Consider the following 22,458-nt stretch of genomic DNA (forward strand, 5'->3'; position numbering starts at 1 on the left):
CGAGCCTCGACGTCCTCAGTGCAACCTTCTGCTCCCATATCAGACAGATCCCCGGGGCCATCTCCGACCAAGAAGGCTAGACCTGCTATTGGACTAGTAACCGATATTTATTGTATATACCTCCAGAGTTTTAATGAATTATGCAGAGCTTACGGAAAAGTCAAAGGCTTGAAAGCCCTTATTTTCTTTGACCTCGGAGCTATGGAGAACTTCATCCATCCAGAATTCTTGAAGCAGATACACTTTGATTATGATGCAGAGGTGGAGAAATGGAAGCTGAGCTAGCCACAAGGCAAACTCAGAAAGTGGTAGTGCTCATTGGTGCACTTCCAGTGACTATACAAGATTATCATGGAAAAGCCGGTTTCCACATTATGAAATTCGGGAACTGCGACATTCTCTTGGGCATGCCGTGGCACGACAAGAACGATGCAACTCTCCAGGTCCTCAATAGAACCATCACCGTGATGTAGAAGGGCAAGCTCGTTGTCCTCAAAGTTCAGTTGTTCGAACAAAACCCTGAATGACCTCTCTAGTTGTTTTATAGTTAGATACTTTTGAACATTGTTTGAGAAAGTATTGTTTGAAATTTGTTTGAAATGGATGCTATCTGTTTTAAACCTGTCTTGGTGCCGATTTGAATTGTTTGACTCTGGTTTTAATATTGGTTTCAATAATAGGTGATTTTACTCCCGGGTGGAGAAGTGAGAAATACTATTTTGGTATTGTTTGAACCTCGGAATGACGCAGGCCAATGCCTGGGGGGGCGTTGTTTTGTATGCTTGAATCTCCAAGCGATGCAGACTGCGGTCTATGGAGCGTTTGGTTGTATAGTCCTTTGAGCTGATGGCCCGGACCTGTTTAGGTTATTTCCGGGGAGAGTGATGAGGTAGTCGTTGAGTAGCTTCATACCATCGACCAACGACGCTGTTTGTTATGTCCTGTAACATGCAAGCATGTGTGTTGCATTGTGATGTGTCAACTATTGAATATTTCTAAGTGAATGCGATTGCCTGGGTATGTAAATTTAGTGCATCAAGACACTTAGTGCATCAAGACACCCGTGGAAGATCAGTACGGTCTGGGTGTGATGGCTAATTTTACTACGTCGGAATAGCAAGAGTTCCGATCTGGACGAAAGGAGAGCTAACTCCTTGATCGAAAGAGCCGAAAGGAGAAGCTAACTCCTTAGCAAAAAGAGCAAAATGATTGTCCCTCGGAAATTTTGGAGCTAACTTGAGTTGTTTTGCAGATATGTTGTAATCGCGGACGATTACTCTCTTGCAAGAAGGGGAGATGTCACAAACTGCGGATGTGTCAAAGCCCTAAAGAAGGGAGCCAACTTGCACATGCCGGCCGAGGGGCCTAAACCCTAAGAAGAACAAGTAACAGAAGAAGAAGTCCTACCAACTTACGGGGACCCTGTCCGATGGGGCCCCAAGTGACATAAAGGAAATAAAGCAGGACCCACACACACGCAAATTGCGTAGCTGCTGATGATGTAGGAGATTTTCGAAAATTGCACTGGCTGATGTCAGGGCAAGCTGTATAGATTTTCGTAAATTACGTTGGGAGCTTTTTGGCATTGCCTTTGGACCAGAAGCTTTTGAGTTTTGAAGGCTTTTCACTGTAAGTGCGTTTGGGGCCTAGGGCCTTTAAATATGAGGTTAGGGCTCATTCTCTGGCATGCTTCCTGGAGAAGGTGTAGAGTTTGGAGTACCGGCTTGTACTGTGTTGATGCAATATAAAGAAATACCGAAGGGGGCGCCAAGGTTTGGGGCCAACACTCTTTGGGGTGGAATTCCGCCACTCTCTCTCTCTCTCTCTCTCTCTCTCTCTCTCTCTCTCTCTCTCTCTCTCTCTCTCAGTTCAGTTGTTATTAAAGTGCTAAAAGTCTGTTTGAGTCTGTTCTTTTCTATTGGCACGTGGTGCCCGTCTTGTGACAAGAACTCCAAGTGCCAAGTGAGTTTATGCTTGCGGTTTCTCGAATCTATGAGAAGGTGATGTGTCAATTGCGCATGGGAAGAGGAATTTCAGAAATTTTTGTAAGCACTATTGTGTCACGATAATAAAATCTCTCTCTCTCTCTCTCTCTCTCTCTCTCTCTCTCTCTCTCTCTCTCTCTCTCTCTCTCTGGCTCGTAACGACAAACAACCTACAGCTGTAAGAAATTAGTGTTAGCGCAGGGGAAACATGGTCACGTAGCAGGACGCTAGGTCGCATTGAAAGAATCAAAATTTGCGCAGGAGGTTTTTAGAGTTCGCACTCTCCGTTTTAGGGTTCGCACTGCAGGGGAGTACCGAGGCGCTGCAGACAGTGTGCTATTGCAATTAGGGTTAACTGTGTGAGGATGCTGTAGGAGTGTTGAGGCTCAGTTTTAGGATTTCTACAAACAGGTTGAGTTCTGCATCTAGGGTTCCTGCAGACACGGCGTTGCTATTGTTAGGGATAGTTGCACGAGGGCTGTTTCATCAAAGCAACGCGATTGCAGGGCAAAATAGCTACCTGAGCGGCGCAGCAGGTTGTGGTGCACGGAAGTGGCTCAGGGAGCACCGCTACCACAGGAAGGCAGCGCGGCGCAAGGGCAAGGCAAGGGGCAAGAGCTACACTACAGCTAGGGTTAGGGTTTCGCTCGACAGTGCTGAGCGCTAGGGTTTTCAGATTCACACGGCTTCAACTCGACAATACAAGCACTTGTAAAAGAAAGTATCTCTAGTTCGCATAAAGTAGTTGAAGCAGGTCACATAGTGGGCAGCCAACAAGGTACGCAAGGCAAGGAGAAGCGTGGGTCACCAGGCACATGTAGCAATCCACTGTAGCAAGAGCAAGGTTAGTAATGGAAACCACACCAAATTGCAAGTCTTCCCCACTGGTCACAAACAAATTGATAATGCAAATGGAAAAGGACATGAAGAAGTGAAAAGCGGAGACGGAAGGATGGTGGAAGGAGAAGGCTAGCCTTCTCCAATTGCTTTCCAATGAAGGCAAGCACTGGAAGAAGGAGAAAGAGGACTTACACGCAGAAATCCAAGGACTCAAAGCGGACTTTCAAGCACTTAAAAGAGGACGTTTCAGCCCTCAAGCGAGAACTTGCCGATAGAGCAAGCGGTGGACTTGAAGAAGGAGAAATCCAGCCCTCTATGATAGAGGAACTCAAAGTTATCAAGGAGTAGATAGGGATGATTAAGCAGGAAGAGAAGCCAAATGTGGCAAAGACATCCTCATGGGTGGATGTGATCACGAAGACACAGAAGAAGGTGAATGAGGCCTAGAAATGGATAGAAGTCACCAAGAAAGGGAAAGAGAAAGAAGCGACGTCTATCCCCACTCCTACAATCATCAATATGAAATTAGAAGAAGAGCAGAGGAGGAAGATTAGAGCTTTGCATGTACAAGTAACCGGTCTAAAAGACCGGGATGATGTGGAAGAGGAAGTCAAGTAACTTCTCTTCATGATGGGTGGTGAGGCTACTCACACAAAGGCAAAGGAAAGAGCATTAATCATGCGTTTCCCTCCATAGAAGCGAAGAAGGACTTCTTGAAGGGGCGTCTCGCACTAAAGAAAATGGGGATAATTCTTGGGGATGACCTCACACTCACAACTTGCCCGTATGAAAGAAGTTATGCCTGAAATAAGGACAACTCAAGAGAAAGGGAAAGTGGCCTTCTATAGGGATGGGCAAGTGGTTATTATGGAGAAGCGCTCCGCATGACAGCGCGAGACCTATGGGACCATACTCAAAGTTGCCAGCTGGAATTGTAATGGATCTCTACGTCTTGATGTAGGTGCCTTTGAGGATAGTTTCACTGGGAGGGACATCATCTTCTACATTGAGACACATCAGGCCCCTGGGCAGTCCATGCCACATGTGAGCGGAGACAGATGGAAGACTACTTGCAGACGGGAGACTTGATCGGAGCATAGAGGACGAGGCTCAGGAGGAGTGGCAGTTTTATTTAGGGAGGAGTTGCAGCGATTGATACATATAGCTCGCAGGGATGAGCATGCTAGGTACTTGTGGGTGAGATTGAGTGCAAAGACATGCAAATACCTCTACATTGCTATATGTTTCCCTCCTAGTACGTCAGTGTATGCATCACCTAAAGGACAATCCCCCTTCGCTGTTCTGGATGATGACATATGGGAGTTTTCCAAGGATGGTGACATTATCATCCTAGGGGACTTCAATGCTAGGATTGCCCATCACCAAACAATATTCTATGATACTTCAGAGGAGATGCTTAGGGAGCTAGATGTTACAGAGATGCCAGACTATCACAGGATGAGGAGCACACTGAGTATGGGCGATACTTGATAGACATGGGAACTGCGCATGGATTGACCATTTGAATGGCCTAGAGAGATTTCCTACAGTGGGAGGTTCTACATGTTTTCCACATGGACATGGGGCTAGTACAACGGATTATGTTATGGCTCAGTGAGATCTTATTCCATTTTTTCAGGATTTCATGGTGGGCAGTAGGCCAATTGGAGTAGCAATTGATCATGCTATCTTGTCTTTCACTCTCATATTTCAGTTCAGGTAGCTCCATTAGGAGAGGTCTCCACACACACTCGGTATACCTGCATGAGGGGGACAGATTCCGTGTACATTGATGAGATATACAGACAGCTATGCACTGAAGAGCCAGGACGGCCACTAGACGAGCTCACTCAGATTCTGTGTACATTGATGAGATATACAGACAGCTATGCACTGAAGAGCCAGGACGGCCACTAGATGAGCTCACTCAGATACCGACAGAGACGCTCCATGACAGAGAGGCATATCCCCACAGTTAGCCTACATGGAGACGACCTGGGAGCATGCCCGAAAACAGCTGGTATGATGAGGAGTGTAGAGAGACGAGGATCAGACTACAGAGGGAGGTGCTCATGGGTAGTACTACACATAGATTGTCACGGATTATCTTTCGCCGTCTAGAGTGAGGGAAGAAGAGGGCTTATATCTCAATTAGAGCGGGATTTGTATCAACTATTTATGAGTCGGGACTCGGGTGAGGCATGGAGGCTATTTCAGGAGCATTCACCAACACCACCCATCACCTCCACAGAGACATGGGGGGAGTATGCCACATCTCTTTACACATCATCAGTGCAGCCACCTTTGTTGGACCCACCAGAGACATGCCCAGAGACGTGTACTTTCTTTACTGCTGAGAGGGTAAGGAAGCCATTGACAAGATGAAGACAAGGAGAGCACATGATCATGATGGTCTGGTAGTAGAGCATTTCATCCATGCTAGAGCTATGCTTGAAGAGCTTCTTGCTATGATGTTTAATCGAGCCATGTATGAGGGTTCTCCAGACACTTGGAGTATGTCCACGATTGTGCTCATCTTCAAGTCAAGAGATCCTGTGATTATCGCACAATCATGGTTGGTCACACATTGGCTAGGCTGTATGCATCTATTCTTGAGCAAGAGCTAAGTAGATTGTTAGAGAGAGAGGGCATGCGAGCATCAGGGCAGGCAGGATTCAGGAGAGGTTTCTCTACTCTTGACCATATTTTGACACTCAGAGCTATTATTGAGGAGGGCAAACACCACGGAAGAAGGATCTATTGTAGCTTTGTAGATTTCCGCAAAGCTTTTGACACAGTGCCGAGAGCCAGACTTATACGTAGACTACAACACATGGTTGTGCCCACAAAGCTGATTTGGGGGATCTTGGCTTTATATAGGACAATGGTGGGCCGAGTACGCACTACTGAGGGCATGTCTAACATGATCCACTCCACTATTGGGGTGAAGCAAGGATGCCCCCTATCTTCGACTCTTTTTGGGATGTATGTGGATGAGTTTTTAGACTATGTAGAGTGAGAGGGAGACAGAGGTGCTCAGCTAGCAGGGACATGGATTCCATTGTTGTTATATGCTAATGATATTGTGTTGATTTCAGATTCTCCAAAAGGGTTGCAGCGTCGCTTGGATGCATTATAGGTGTTTTCCCAGGATAGTGAAATGTCAGTGAACCTTGGTAAGACCAAGGTAATGGTGTTTAAGACCACGACAGAGTGGGTTAGGAGGTCATCTTCCACCTTTACGTATTGTGGAGAGACTATGGAGTAAACAGATGTATATACCTATCTTGGGGTGGTCTTCAGTGGCCCAATATTCTCCTTTATGTATGGTCGAGAGATTGTGGAGTATACAGATTCATATACCTATCTTGGGGTGGTCTTCAGTGGCCGAGTATTCTCCTTGAGGAGAGCAGCAGAGACGAGACTGACATGAGCTTACGCAACATTAGGGAGACTAGAGAGGATGTGTTCGCAGGTTGAGGTTTAGGAACCTCGAACAAAGCTCTTGCTTTTTGACACTCTAGTGGCTTCAACTATGCTTTATGGAGTTCAGATATGGGGACCCTCGGTGGATCACCATGGCAAATTTGGTAGCACTGATGGATGGAGATGGATGGAGAGGCCTCTAGTCTCTATGATTTCTCGAATGATTCAAGCTAAGGCTTCAATGCCACATGACATTATTCGAGCCGAGCTAAATGCTCCTCCCCTCGTGGTCGAGGCACTTACCAGATCAGTATCTTCTATGCACAGTTATGGGACCTCCCCAGAGACAGATATGCTCGGTTGGCCCTTGAGTCCTCCAGAGAGCTAGCGTTGCAGTGTGATACAACATGTTGGTATGGGCAAGCTACATCATGGTTTCAGTTACATGGGTTCAGCTTGGACAGATTACCCCCGTTCCAGTACTCTTGTGGGTCAGGATGGGTGGAGAGGTATGGAGAGGCCCTTGGTATCTATGATCTCTCGACGGATTAGAGCCAAGGCCTCCGTGCCACACAAGATCATTAGAGTGGAGTTAATCCCCCCCCCCCTCCCTCCATGGAGATACATGCACTTACCAGATCAAGTTTCTTTATGCACAGCGTATAGGATACTACCAGAGATAAATATGCCAGATTGGCCCTTGAGTCCTCCAGAAAATTAGCTTTATAGGGGGACACATCATGCTGGTATGCACAGATGTCATCATGGTTCCAGATACATGACTTCAGCATGGACAGCTTGCCTCCCTTCCAATACTCCCTTGATGCACCATCGTTGTCTCTTACAAGTGGTGAGATTACTAGACTCATTCGCGAGGACCTGACCCAGTTGGACACCAAGAGGACATGGATAGAGCCGACACAGGAGGTGGGCAAGAAGATGGCTTTCTATAGAGAGCATCTTCTCCAACTCACAGGGGATGGTTTGTGATTCGACCCAGCTATATGGACACACATCTATCTCATGGGTTACGGTGTGCTATTGGTCAGATACAGACATCTTCACACCAGCTTGAGATTGAGACCGGTAGATTCAGAGGGATACCAGTAGCTAGCAGGATATGCCGCCTATGCCATCAGAGCCAGAGATGGAGACACGTTATACATGTTAGTGCACAATGTATTACGAGATACGGGGTCGCTTCCACTATCTACTCAGAGAAGGCTTCGGACCCTTCTCGAGAGTCGTGAGCTATCAGGACCAGAGATGTGTTGGCATGTATCTACTTGAGTTACACAAACACAGAGATAGTTTACTGAGAAGATCTGGAGAGAGACAATCCCAGAGACAGATTACTGATTTCTTTACACCAAACACTGGACAGATACCATTGTAAAGCTCAGCTCATACTCACACCCGCAGTACTCTCATTAACTGAGCATTGGAGCTAGGGAGATCGAGACGCCCACGATTGAGGAGGGGAGCTTCACAACATTGACGGAGACTACAATAGAGGAGTCAAGCCATACTATCTCGACATCCAGAGTACAGATGAGGATGGATCAATCACCCATTGTATCAATGATCACACATACCCCACACAATTCCAGCTAGTAGCACCCGTAGATTTATTTAAGTATCTCTCTTCTTTTTTTTGTACTTAGACACGGTACAAGATTCACAAGTTTGTAACGGATTGATCTCATAGGTCATTTTGGCCTTTTGAAGGCATTAATATATTATTTCATCTCTCTCTCTCTCTCTCTCTGTTTCTCTCATGATAGAGGGCAGACGGACTATGGCAGATTCTTATTGAGATGGGTAGTGCACATGGTTTAGCCATCCTGAATGGTATCGAGAGATTCCTTGAGTTAGAACGGTTTCACTTGTTTCCCCCATCATCATGGAGCTAGTACAATGGATAACATCATGCCTACACCCAAGTTCATTCCACATATTGATGATTTTGTGGTGGGCCCTAGTCCAGCTGGGTGGTAGTGTATCATGCTTTCATGACTTTTACACTTATTTTCTCTTACAATATAGCTGCATCGTCGCAGGCCCCCAAGCCCACTTGCTATACATTCACGAGGGAGATAGACTTTGTCTATTTTGATGAGATATACATGCGCCTCCACGTGGAAGAACCAAGGTGGCCTCTTCATGAGCTCCCACTTGTTCTGGTAGACGAGGTAGCCACACATTCCTTCCCACATGGTCATCCTTCAGAGAGACCTCGTTTTGGGAAGATGCCCCAAAACAATTGGTATGATGAGAAGTGCAAAGAGAAGAGAGGCAGACTATAGAGAGAGGTGGTCGTGGACATGGCGCCTTGTACGACGAAAAAAGAGAGCTTACCTAGCTCAGCTAAAGAGAGATTTATATCATATATTCTTCAGTCAGGTCTCAGGTGAGGCTTGAAGATTGTTTCGTGAGCACTCCCTAGCAACACCTATTACATCTACGGACACATGGGTGAGCATGCTACTTCTCTCCACATGGCCTTGGACTAGCAGTCATTGCCAGATCCACTAGAGGCATGCCCACACACTTGCGCTTTCTTTACCACAGAGATGGTAAAGAATGCTATTGATAGGATGAAGACTAGGAGAGCATATGATCAAGATGACTTGGTAGTTGAGAGCCAAAGACAAAGTTCCACTATATATGACATTGTACAACATACTATGAGATGCGTGGCCGCTTTCACTACCTCTTTAGAGAGGGTTTTGGTCCTGTATCTGAAGTTAGGAGATATTGGGATCAAAGATGTCTTGGACTCTTACCTACTGGAGATTTAGGGGCATCAAGCAGGGTTACTGTATGTGAAGTTAGGAGATACTGGGATCAAAGATGTCTTGGACTCTTACCTACTGGAGATTTAGGGACATCGATCAAGGTTAGAGAGAGAGAGAGAGAAAGAAAGAAAGAAAGAAAGAAAGATTTTTAACGTCTATGTCAGGCCGAAATCGGCCTATGAGACAAATCAAATGTACATGGTGTGTATGTCATCCGTCTATTGCAAAGACAAATGAAACAAAACTGATACAAAACTGAACTGAATGTAGGTAGTGGAGTATCTGAGTAGTGAAATGTTATATTAACGTCTTCAAAAGGCCAAAATGACCTTTGAGACCAATCTGTTACAAAATAGTGAATCTAATACCATGTCTGGGTACAAAAGAACTAGAACTAAGATACTACTACTAGAATCCATCCTCATCTGCACTCTGGATGTCAAGAGAGTATGGCCCGAATCCTCTGCTGTAGTCTCCGTCGATGTTGTGTAGCCCCTTTGCTCAATCGTGGCCGTCTAGATCTCTGTAGCTCCAATGCTCGATCGATAAGAGTGCCAATAGTGGTCAAATGAGTGTGGGACAAGCTTTGCAGTGATGGCTGCTCCTCTGGCTGTCCCACATCTAGTGAAAGAAATCTGTAATCTGTCTTTTTGGGACTCTCTCTCTCTATCTCTCTGCAGTATAGTCTCTATAGCTGTGTAACTCAAGTAGATATAGCCCAATGCATCTTCGATCCTCATAACTCATGACCCTAGAGAAAGGACCGAAAGTTGAAACCCTCTCTAAATAAGGAGTGGAAACGCTCCAAATCTCATAGTACACTGTGCAATGACATATGTAATGTAGCTCTGTCTCTGGCTCTAGCTGGCATAAGCGGCATATCCTGTTGTCTACTCATATTCCTCTGAATCTACCAGTCTCAATCTCCAGCTGATGTGAGGATGTGCGTATCTGACCAATGGCACACCGCAAACCATGAGACATATGTGTGTCCATGTAGCTGGGTCGAATCACAAACCCATCTCCTGTGAGGTGGAGAAGATGCTCTCTATAGAAAGCCATCTTCGTGCCCAACTCTTGTGGCGACTCTATCCATGTCCTCCTGGTATCCAGCTGGATCAGGTCCTCACGAATGAGTCTAGTAATCTCCACCCGTGTAAGAGACATCGAGGGTGCCTGAAGAGAGTACTGGAAAGGGGGCAGCCTGTCCATGGTGAAACCATGCGTCTGAAACCATGATGTCATCTGTGCATACCAGCATGAAGTGTCCCCCTGAAGAGCTAACTGTCTGGAAGACTCAAGGGCCAGTCTAGCATATCTGTCTCTAGTAGTATCCCACAAGTTGTGCACAAAGGAGACTGATCTGGTAAGCGCCTCAATCTCCATAGGAGGGGCAGCTAGCTCTGCTCGAATGATAGCGTGGGGTACGGAGGCCTTGGCTCTGATCAGTCTCGAGAGATCATAGATACCAAGGCCTCTCCATACATCTCCAACCATCATGGCCTAAAGATGGTCCCCATATTTGCACCCCATACAACATAGCTGAGGCTACTAAAGTATCAAAGAGCCATAACTTTGTCCCAGGTTCGTGGAACTGAACCTGCGAACACATCCTCTCCAAGCCTCCTAAGGCCGCAAAATCTCTAGTCTTTCTAGTCTCTGCTGCTCTCCCCAAAGAAAACCTCGGCCCAATGAAGACAACCCCAAGGTAAGTGTATGCATCTCTGTATACTCTACAATCTCCTGACCCTATGTGAAAATTGGTGCTGATCTCTTGATCCACCGTGGTGTGGTGTTAAAACACCATAGCCTTGGTTTTACCAACGTTTACAGACAATCCACTATCCTCTACAAAACTGTGTAATGCATTTAATTGTGGCTGCATACCCTCTGGTGAGTCAGAGATCAACACAATATCATCAGAATATAACAACAATGGGATCCATGTCCTACCAGCTAGGCACCTCTATCACCCTCTCTAACAATGTAATCAGACACCTCATCAATATACATATCAAATAGAGTAGGAGACAACGGGCAACCCTATTTCACCCCAATGGTGGAGTGAACTAAATCGGGTATCCCCTCCGGAGTGCGTACATGTCCCATCACTGATCTGTATAGAGCCATAATCCCCCAAATGAGCACTATGGGCACTCCCATCTCCTACAATCTGCGCATCAATCGAGCTGTCGATACCATGTCAAATGCTTTGCGGAAATCCACAAAGCTACACTAAATCCATTTCCATGTGACCTGCCCTCCTCAATGATGACTCTGAGTGTCAAAATATTATCAAGAGTGGAGAAACACCTCCTGAAATTGGCCTGCACTTTGCTTGTACACCCTCACCCTATGCCCAATTACTCAACTGCTTCTCAAGAATGGATGCATACAACCGTGCAAATGTGTACCCGACCATAATAGTGCGGTAATTCCCAGGCTCTGTATGATCACTTGCTTTTAAGATAGGCACAATAGTAGACAACCTCCAAGTCTCAGGTAACCCCTCACACATAACACGATTGCACAACACTGCAAGAACGTCTACCAGCATATCTCTAGCATGTATAAAGTGCTCTGCTACTAGACCATCATGATCATATGCCCTGTTGGTCCTCATTCTGTCAATGGCTCTGTTTACCGTCTCAGTGATAAAGAAGGTGTTGGTAGGTGGGCATGGCTCTGTAGGATCTGGAAGGGGGTCTTGTGCAGGAACCGTATATAACGATGACGCATATTGGCCCGGCACATTAGGAGAAGTAATCACTGGGGGATGGGAGTGCTCGTGAAAGAATCGCCATGCCTCCCCTAAGTCTCTACTCAAGAACAACTGATACAAGTCTCGCTCCATCTGGGCCAAGTAAACTCGTTTCTTCTGTCGCACAAGGCGCTGGGAAGCAATCCGAGATTGTCTGTAAGTGACGACTCCTTAAAGAAGATCCCTCTGAAGCTGGTCTCTTATCTCTGTGCACTCCTCATCATACCAACTATTCTAGGGCATGCTCCCAGAATGTCGCCTTTGACCCGGCTGAGTGTGTGGGTATGCCTCTAATGCTGCACCATGCAGTGTCTCAGTCAGTAAAGTGGTGCACTCCTCCACTGAGAGGCGAGGACCAGCTGTACCAGATGTGCATAGACAACTATAGATCTCCTCTGCATAAACCGAGTGAGTCTCTGGTATAAATGTATAACAGGTATGTGACCTATTTCCTGATGTGTAGGTTGTACTATACTGAAATGAAACAGACAATGTCAAAAGAGCATGATCCAACGCCCACTGGTTTGGCTCCTACTATGAAATCCTGAATACAGGAATAAAGCTCGGCTATGCCATAACATAGTCCATTGTACTGGCCCCGTGTCTGTGTGAACAAGAAGAAGAGTATTTTAATGTCGTAGCAAACTCAAGAGACCTTAAAGAGCTATCCAGAGATAAATAATAGTGTTCTTCCATCCAGAGATTGATCAGAAACGAGAGTAGCCAAAGAGGAGGGATACAGGGCATATCTCTAGCAAAGGTATATTGAGTGATCGAGCAGCAGAGCTGGGGAGATCTAGGAGGATGAGGATGAGGAGACTCACCATGGAGGACATTGACAGAATCATGCACCGACCGATGCGAGACATCTCGAGATTCTGATATACTATTTTGTATTTGTTCTCTGAGATACACACCTACCTCTTGTATATGTACCCCTCAGGCTCTTTGGTACCCACCTTTTACAGCTCTAGTAGTGTTTCTATTTATTTAGTTTCTTTCCTTTTATCCAGACCTTGTATCAGATTTAGCATGATGTAACTCTTTGGTCTCATAGGTCATTTTGGCCGTTAGAAGGCATTAATATAATATTTCATCCCCCCTCCCCCGAGATGGGAGTACTGATCAAGAATCCATGGACGGTATAGATGTTACAGGCTTGGACACTAAGCAAGAAATCAATAGCAACACACCAACAGAAATTGCAAAAATCATTGAACTTAAATAGAAAGAGAGAGTGAGTGTCGACACGGCACGGCGGAATTCTGTGTCCAGAAGGACTAGCCCCAAAGATTGGCGCCCTTTCGGTATTTCTTTATTATTGCTCGTTGCAAAGTACAACTCCGAAGGGTCCTTTGCTCTCAGACTCTGCGTCCAGATGCTCTGCAGAGTGAGAGGCCCAAGGGCTCTTTAAACTTACAAGGGTTGCCCAAAAGCAGAGCCCCAAAAGTCAGCGCTAAAGCTGCTAGTGCGTTTTGCGGAAATTTGTACAGCCTACCACTCCTTAAGCATAAAACGTGGGCGTTCTTACGACTGCAATGTGATCAACGCGATTTACGAAAAACTTCTTCAAAGTTCAACCTTTGGGTTCTTAGGGTTCTAGGCCCCATGCCCTGTGCTCTAAAGTTCTTTAAGTTGGTCGGCTCAGTTTCTCATGTCCACTTGGCCGTTTCTCTTCCACTTGGTCATGCCACATCATCACTTTGTGACATTTCCCCCTCTTGAAAGAATTGTAATTGCTCTTGATTATGCCTGCAAAAATAGCCAAAGGATAGAAACTTTCTTTAGTAGACACTAACTCTATGTAGTCATGCACTAGACTCCACCAATCTAGCACTCTACAAAGACATTAGTCACTGATCAATCACATTTTTGTCAAGGGTCTCGGATACAATCCTGATCATTGTAACCATTTAGCAATCACATCCATACCGCACTGATCTTTTCACGAATGTCTTGATCTTCTAAATGACCATCCCCACAAGACAGTACATCCACAAAATCACACACTCAGTTCACATTGAACACCGTGTTTTCAATCATTTAATCTAGCCATCTCATTTTGTCGAGAAATCTTGATGCACCTAGATCACTGGGCAACCATCTCATCCTTCTAGAACTCTTGATGCACTCACAACAATATCTAGTCATCTCATCCAGATAGACATCTTGATGCACTAGAATCTCATTCAATTCACTTGGCTGTCACATCCAGATCTTACTTATCTCTGAGGGATGTCTAGATGCAGTAAGTTCTAATCATTCATCAAACAAATTGCTACAGACATTTCATCTTTCTGTACATGTCTCTAATATTACACAGATGAAAGAGCACATGTTTTCAATTCATTCAAGGAAATTTCTAATTCAGTGTACACAATTCATAAAGTCATTCTGCAAAATCTGATGGCGTGACCCCCTTCCACTGTCAGAAGAGAACGAGCTCACCTCCTCTGAACTGCTAGATGGTCTCCCATGCCTTCTAGACTTTTTCAGATATCTGTTTTTCTTGCCTTTTCTCCGCTTCTTCCGCCTTTTATCATCCTCACTAGAACTAGAGAACGACGAACTGTCGGAACTCTCTGAAGGCAAAGAAAAACTGAGTCATCCTTCAAACGACCACACTTCTTGGATCTACTTGCCACCTCGAAAGTCGACTTCCGACCCAAATAGCCGAGGAAATCCAATGATTTCCTCTTCTTCTGAGAGTGCTTCAAGTCTTTCATTGTCTGGTTCATCTTCTTTTCAAGAGCTTTGTCCAACTCTCTCTACGAGTATAGTTTTTTCTTCTTTTTCACTCGTCTGTCCTTTTAGCTTTGTTCGCGACAGTAAAATGCCTCGCAAACCCAACCCAGTGTGGGACACACATCTACATGATCAGAAGAGTTACTACGCCGGGTCAGCAAGGGTCGGGTACTTGTCAATGTCAGTGCAAGTACTGTGGGAAAAGCAAGACAAGTACTATTACTTGTGTTCTCAAGCATCTTACAGGGATAGGTACTACGAATCATTGCGATGGCTGCGAGAAGATCCCACCTCAAATCAAGGAAAACCTAATTCGAGAGCATTTTTCTGCTGCACCTTCGAGGGGGTCTTCGATTTCACAGGATGCCTTGCAAGATGCATTACTTGGGGACCTTGGTGGCATTCCAGGAGATGGAGGGATTAGTTTTGGCTCTTAGACTATTGTGCCCTCCAGTGCCGGCGCTAGTAGGAAAAGAGCTTGTGTAGTAGGGCATGATGAGGAGGAGATTGGGGATGACCGGTCTACAGCTCCCACCAGTGCATCGAGGCAGACCACGTTGCCTTCATGCGTAAACTCTCAGTCTTGGGTGAAAGAGAGACAAAAGATAGCAGAGATGGAGATTGCACGCACTCTTGTAGAGTGCAATATTGCATTCAATGTGCTTCGAACAGATCAATGGAAGAGGATGTTAAGAGCCATTTCTTAGGTTGGCGAGGAGTACTTGATCAATCTTTTCACACACTTGTGAGCCTGCAATTGACGTTTGTACTCCACTCTGGCAAACTCCCCTGCCAAAAATTCGCCCAATTCTTCATTCTTTCTTCAGTTCCCGCGCCGGCTTTCAACTTCTCTTTGCCTCCCCACGGAGAGGTGTCATCTTTGTCAGATTCTCTGCAAGAACCCATGTCTGCTCTTGGGTTCTTTATGGCTTATGCCCCTTAAGACAGAGTCATGAAAAATGGGAGCGCGCCCGATGAGCAATGGGCTAAGGGTGGGAGTGGCTAATAAGTCCTGGGCATGCCCACGCAGATTCTTTGACAGACAAAATTCTCTTGACTGCTTTCTTAGAGGTGTGGTGCAGAAGGGATCGGATCCTCCATAGAAGAGGAATCTTTCTGAGCTCTGATATCACTGCCAGGCTTGGACACTCCAAGCAAGAAATCAATAGCAGCACACGAGAGAGAGAGAGAGAGAGAGAGAGAGAGAGAGAGAGAGAGAGAGAGAGAGAGAGAGAGAGAGAGAGAGAGAGAGAGAGAGAGAGAGAGAGTGTCGACATGGCACAGCAGAGTTCCGTGCCCAAAAGCATTGGCCCCAAAGACTGGCGCCCCTTTTGGTATTTCTTTATTATTGCTCACTGCAAAGTACACCTCTGCTCTCAGACTCTACGTCTAGATGCTCTGCAGAGTGAGAGGCCCAAGAGCTCTTTTAAACTTACAAGGGTTGCCCAAAAGTAGAGCTCCAAAAGCTAGCGCTAAAGCTGCCAGCACGTTTTGCGCCCCATATTGCCTGCCACATCATCAACGTAAAACGCGGGCGTGCGTAGAGCTGTCACATCATCAGCATGATTTACGAAAACTTCTTCAGAGTTCAAGCTTTAGGTTTAGGCCCCACGGTCGGTGCTCAGGAGTTCTTTAAGCTGGTCGGCTCAGTTTCTCGTCCCCTCCACCATTCTTCCACTTGGTCATGCCACGTCATCACTTTGTGACAATAGAAGCCACCAAATGTAAATATTGATTGGCCATGGTGGCAAAGAAAGGCTAGTCAAAGCTTTGGCCTTAACGGATGACATCAAAGCTGGCAAGGCCCACAAGCATGGACGAAAGAAAGAAACATAAATTTACAGCAGTGATCGAAGACGGTGACTGGAGTGCGGTGCTCTCTTGCTCATGGCAAATTCACTATCGAAGAGTGCCTCGTTGCTGGAAAGGACTCTGGGCTGAGAGGATGGAAGTGAGAGAAGGGGGCGGGGGGCGGTGGAGAGAACTGAGGTGGCGGATGAGAGATAGTTTTTTGGTCTTTCTTCTGCTTTAATAAATAGTGGAGACTTAATTACGCTAATTTTTTGTGAGTAGTGTGGGGAGAATGCTATTGTTGGGTCTAATGTGTGTTGTTATGGCTCTCAGCTTCCTCTGATATGACAGCAAGACTATGGGAGCTGTCAAGTGGAACAACCATCCGTATCTATCAGGGCCACCACAAGGCCGCCGTTTGCTGCGCTTTGAATGATGGTACTGATCCACATACCTAAGGTATTGTACTGCCGTACATCTGTTCATAAAGGTTACACCATAATTGGATGTATGACAATATTTGCCAGGCAAATGCTATCCTTTGTTTTGTTTATTGTTTGATAAAAGGTTAATTTCTCTTTTTCAGACAGAAATATCTTCCATTCTCTCTTTTTGATGCTCTTTTTCTTACAAGTTTACTTAACTGTGAAGAGACTTCCTAAACCAAACTCTGCTTCATGCAGGGTTAGAAGCACGAAAAAAGCTGGACAAATAAAGAGGCAAACCTTTGTTTTTATTGGCCATCACTGTGAAAGCTGGACAAGTAAATAGCTGAAGCTTTTCAAATAACATGGGACTGTCGAATCATGTACAGCTGTAGGCAGAAAGAAATTTGAAGGCAGGACAGTTTGAAAAAGTAATAGAAGGATCTTTTCTGTGCCAAAAAAAAATGGAGGCAGGGTCACCTAGTCATTGGTTATTTGTTTCAATAGGTTGGTTTGTGGTACAGGTTCAGTTCCTAATCCTGTTACCACGGGAGCTTTTCGTAAATTTGTATAGTTATGTCACCCTTCAAGGGCTTTCAATGAGAATGCAATGACATCGCTCGATAGCAAATATGTGAATGACTTTGGATGTAAAATATCTTTGCCCTTGTATTTTTGAAGTGGCATTATCCAGTTCACATGCTCCACCTTCCTCGCCCCACCTCCATGTCTCTATCTCTACTAGGATAAATTAATACCTTCTGGCTCCCATCATCCTGGCTTCTATTAGAAGCTACTTTCATGGCCTACGATTGACCATTTCAAGCAGTAACAAAGCCCATAGGTAAAAGCCGATTGAGTATTTATATTATGACCAGATCTGTTTATGACAACATTAAGTGCCTAGAAATATTTAATGCCCTCGAAAGTTATAATGACATTTTACCAAGTTGTACCATGGATAAGAGGAACAGGACCAAGCATATCTCGTGTTCTGATATTTGTCAATAATGTTTGATAAGCTTCTTGGTTCTTGTAGCTTACAAGCTTGCAGGAATTTAAACAGTCTTTAGTTTGGGATTCGTGATTGTGTTTAGAAGAATTCTCCTAGTTGTCGACATAGAGATGGCCTTACCCCGTATACTAATGACTTTACATGACGCAAACCTTTTGCTTCCAAAGCATGAAGTGGATGGGTTGAGTTACTTGGGATTGTGCGTTAGAACTTCAAGGCAATTTGTAATACCTAACTTAGCACAGGCTGTCTTGATGACGTACTTAAAAGTAAAACATGAAAAGGTCATGCTTGTAAACTTGTCCACAATCATGCCAAAGATCAAAGATAGCAATTGAACAACACTGGCATCCACTTCCATCAAATAACTGACTGTGCCCTTGCCACCCCATGGCCAATGAAAGAATATTTCTGCAAATGCCCATGCTTGTCCAGAAAGTGAGAAAGTCCATAAGCATGGCCAAGTATGTATGGGGTGAGCAGCAGGTTCAGAAAGCAATGGAATGAGGATATTGTGCAATGACAGCCCAATCCATCTAGCATGGAGCAAGGAGAGCTGAGATTGTGATTCAATGTGAGTGCTCTAACTCTCTCGTGTGCTTAAAGTGCCCTTAAGGGGCTTTTGAGAAAAAAAAATTCCAAGAGGTTTTACAGGGGAGCTTGTAAGCATAGTGTTTCTGATGAATTTGGACGGAGCCGTTGGTAGCAAGGTTTTAAGCACCCAGGGAAAGCGATCATTTCACTCAAGGACGCAAGGGTAGAGAGAGAGAGAGAGAGAGAGAGAGAGAGAGAGAGAGAGAGAGAGAGTCAATGCAAAGGGCGTGAGTCTCCTACCTTTCTCTCCAAAAACTTGCACACAAACTTCGTTTTAAAGTGAAGGCGTGCTTTAATAAGAAGGGTACCATCTCTTCCAAGGGCTTTAGCCTTTGAAGAAGAAGAAGGCGGTGGCATGCATGGCAATCTCAGCTGTTCCCTTCAAGTGGGAAGAGGCTCCCGGGAAGCCCATGCCCACTACCACCTCTAGTAGCAGCAATAGCAGTAGCGGCAACACGGAGAGCTTAGCTTTACAACTCCCCCCGCGGCTTCAATGCCCCTACTTCCAAGAGTGGCCCCAACTATTCCCTCCATGCAGGACTCAATCTCCCCTTTGCTATGCTAGGCTTGACCCCCACCTCACAATTGAAGAGCCCTTGCCTCTTGTTCACAACTCTCATGGTGACATTCATTTTGATCTCTCCCCCCATGAAGCTCACGAGGAGTCTATCGTGTCTTCCCCTCATTGTCACAACCGACATCGTCATCTTGCCCATTTAAAGAGCATCATTGGGTGCCATTCCTCGCCCTTCAAGCTCCTCCAATGCCTTGTCCGAGCATGGAGGAGTATCAAAAGATCAAAATCGAAACGGCTTGCTCTTGTTGCCCCCACAAACATGTGGTCGCCAACCTTGGCAACTTACTTGGCCCTAGTCATGGAGGAGGAGCAAAATAATCCTCAACTAAGTCCCTCTAATTGACAAATGTGAACTTGGCCTCCATGGTCATCAACTTATAGCTTTTTCTTTCTTATACATTTGTTGATTTGAAAAATGTAGTGAATGAGATATGTGTGTGTGTATGTGTGTGTGTGTGTGTGTTTATATATATGTATGTATACCTAGTTAGGATTTCATCAACGTGTTCACAAATGTGTGAACACATTGATAACATGTGTTAATGACATAATTTATGTTGTAATCACATCTATATTCACACAACCTTTGCAATGACTGGCTTAAATCTGCTTTGCCTATAAACCCGTTGAGATTTAGGGTTTACCCGATGGGCCCCAACGAGCTATGTCATCACTATATGTAGCGGATGATTAGGCGCAATTTTAGCTTTTTGGAAAATATTTGGAGTGTTAGATCTCTTGGTTGGCTAGGAGGGTCCTTTTGGAAGAAGGTCCTTTTTAGGGACGGTCTTCTTTCTTTATAGGCTCGCTTAAAGCTACTGAGCCACTAGTCTTCAGTTCTTTGAATTGTGGGTTGAGTGTAGTTCGTAGCTAATACTTGCGGAGATTTAATGACAAAGTTGGAGTCACTTGAGCTTGTTTTTATTTGAGCAACACAAGTAATTTACATGTTGCTTGCTTCCTCATGCTGCTTTATAAACAATGTGATAGAGCCAAGAGTCCTACTTAGGGGCTAGTATTGGTTTTTTATATTTGATATGTTCCATGCTAAGCAAGGGTTTATTGTCTTAGAGTATTGGGCAGATATAGACCCTTGGTTCGATTGGTGTAAAGTATCCTTAAATGGGTACGAAAGACATCCTTCATTGGGTGTGCAATGTGTATTGTATGTATGCTATTAATTTCACGTATCATAATTCGAAAAACACACATTTATATTGTTTAAAGATAAGTTGCATTGATCATGCTATGCTGCTTGAGGTTTAATAAAAATTGATATCTAAGGTTACAAATGAACTTTTAAATAAAACTCTGTCAGTTCAAAAGATCCAAGTGCATCTCGACGTGGAAAATGCTTCATTACAATATTCAGAGCAAACGATCAATGAGCAAGCAACCTTCTGATGAGAGACAAGAGAAAATCCGTAGTTTCCTCGATCAAAGGTACAAACGAAGTGTATAAAACATTGAAAAAGAAGAATAAAGATCTTGTTACCATATACATGTGGTAGTGATATGTGTGAACACACTAGGACCGCCGGGGCATTTTTTCCCTCTTTAGGAGGTTTTTTCCCCGTGCATTGTATATACGCCCATCACTCTAGGGCTAACTATCTTTCCATTGCACACTAAGTAACACACTCTCTATTGTGTGCCTTGAGCTTCCTTCGTCTTCTCCAAGCTGTGTGTGTTTCTCTGCAACCCTAATTTCAACAATTGGTATCAGAGCAGGTCACGTCCTCCCGGGCTTAGTCGCCAGCTGCTCCAGCACACACCTGCTCACTTTCTCCGATTTCAGTGAGCTTTGGCGAGCGTTCGCAGGTCGACAAATATTTTGGATAAGCTCGAAGAGCTTGGTCTGCTCAGAATTTGGATTTGGGCTCATTTCGGCCTCCGTTTCCACTATAGGCAGTACTGCACAGGCTATTTCGTCATTTTGTGCAGATTTTCTGTCAGTGCCGTTTTCTGCATAACAGGTGTCTTATAGTCTTCTACGGTTTGTGCTATATAGCACAAGTTGTTCCCGCTCCATTTCTCCTATTTTCGGGCAGTTTTCACATCAGGTGCAGCATTTACCATGGCTGACAACAACAACACAAATGTGTTCAAGATGTTTGCTGCTGAGGACAGGTTGGATGGAGACAACTACCCTATGTGGGCTTATATGATGCAACATGTTCTTGTGTCAAAAGGTGTCTGGAACATTGTGCAGGGCATTGATGTACGTCCTGGTTCTGAAGATGTAGGCGATGTTGAAGATGTTGCAGGTCTTGCTGCAAGGATTGCAGCTGTTAGAGTTGTTTTGCCTACGGCAGAACAAGCTCGTTGGGATGTTAAGGATGCGCAGGCTCATGCATTGATTGCATTGTCTGTGAAGCGCACCATTATTCCTCACATCCGTTCAGCAAAATCTGCAAAACAGGCTTGGGATATTCTAGCAGGTCTTTATGCAAGCCGCAATGAGGCTAAAATTGCTTTGCTGCGTAAAGAGCTAGAGTCGAAGATTATGCATGAGGAAGATGATATGGACACTTTCCTTGCTAGTGTCAAGGATATCAATGAGCAACTCATTTCTGCAGGTGAAGTCATTTCGGACAGTTCCCTTGTGCAGACTGTTCTTGATGCCTTACCAGATTCCTACCAGACTTTTGCTAGTACTTGGAGACTGATGACCCAAGGAAATCCTGAAGTTGTCAAGTTTGATGCATTATGCACATTGCTGTTGCAAGAGTCACTTTCTAGAAAAAACAGGACTAGGCAGCGTGCAGTTGAACAGGCTTTTATTGCTTCTCAAAGAAAGGGTGGTAACAGTAATGCAGCCACTTCTTATGGTTCTGCTGCGAGTGGCAAAAATTCTGTTCCTAATGCTTCTGCTGGCAGCACTTCGTCTGGCAATTCTGGTGATAAGGGCAAAAAGAAGATGCGTTGCCATTATTGTAAAGCCAATGATCACTTGATCAAGTCGTGTCCTAAGTTGAAGGCCAAAGAGGCTAAGAAGAAAGAGGGTGGTTCCACTGCAAATGCTGGTTCCACTACAAATGCAGCCATTGTTGAGTCTTCTGTGAAAGGAGATTGTGATGTTGATGTTGATGCAGAATGGGCTTTTAGCGCAGAGTGCACTTACAATCCTGTTGTCCATGATGCATGCTTGTCAGTTGCTGCAGATTCACATGTGTGGTATTTCGACAGTGGTGCTACAAAGCACATTACCTCACATCGTGAATTGTTTACCTCTCTCGAGTCTGTCCCTCATGGGAATTCAGTCATTTGTGCCAACAACGCCTCTTATCCAGTTCAGGGAGTTGGAAAGATAGTGCTCACTGCTGCTAATGGCAGTTCCTTCACACTTGTTGATGCACTTTATGTACCTGGGATCAAGAAGAATCTCTTGTCTGTATCCGCACTTGCTAGACTTGGACTTGTAGTCGAATTTGTGGATGACAGATGTACAGTTCATGATCTCAGTTTTGGTGATGAAATTGTTGCATCTGGGCTTTTGTG

The 22,458-nt window shown here is 45.0% G+C and overlaps 1 protein-coding gene across 1 annotated transcript in view; it reads left to right on the top strand.

Moving 5' to 3' along the window:
- The window catches only part of LST8-1 (Transducin/WD40 repeat-like superfamily protein), a 158,827-nt gene extending 141,349 nt beyond the window's left edge, over positions 1-17,478 (top strand). The window contains exons 10-11 of the mRNA XM_086518566.1: positions 16,680-16,805; positions 17,030-17,478. Of these exons, the coding sequence (XP_086374692.1) occupies positions 16,680-16,804 (125 nt within the window). The 3' untranslated portion in view covers position 16,805; positions 17,030-17,478. The remainder of the gene's footprint in view (positions 1-16,679; positions 16,806-17,029) is intronic.
- Positions 17,479-22,458: the final 4,980 nt, after the last annotated feature.

The sequence above is a fragment of the Adiantum capillus-veneris genome, chromosome 8 (assembly GCF_014529385.1).
Source record: "Adiantum capillus-veneris isolate H3 chromosome 8, ASM1452938v2, whole genome shotgun sequence".
NCBI lineage: Eukaryota > Viridiplantae > Streptophyta > Polypodiopsida > Polypodiales > Pteridaceae > Adiantum > Adiantum capillus-veneris.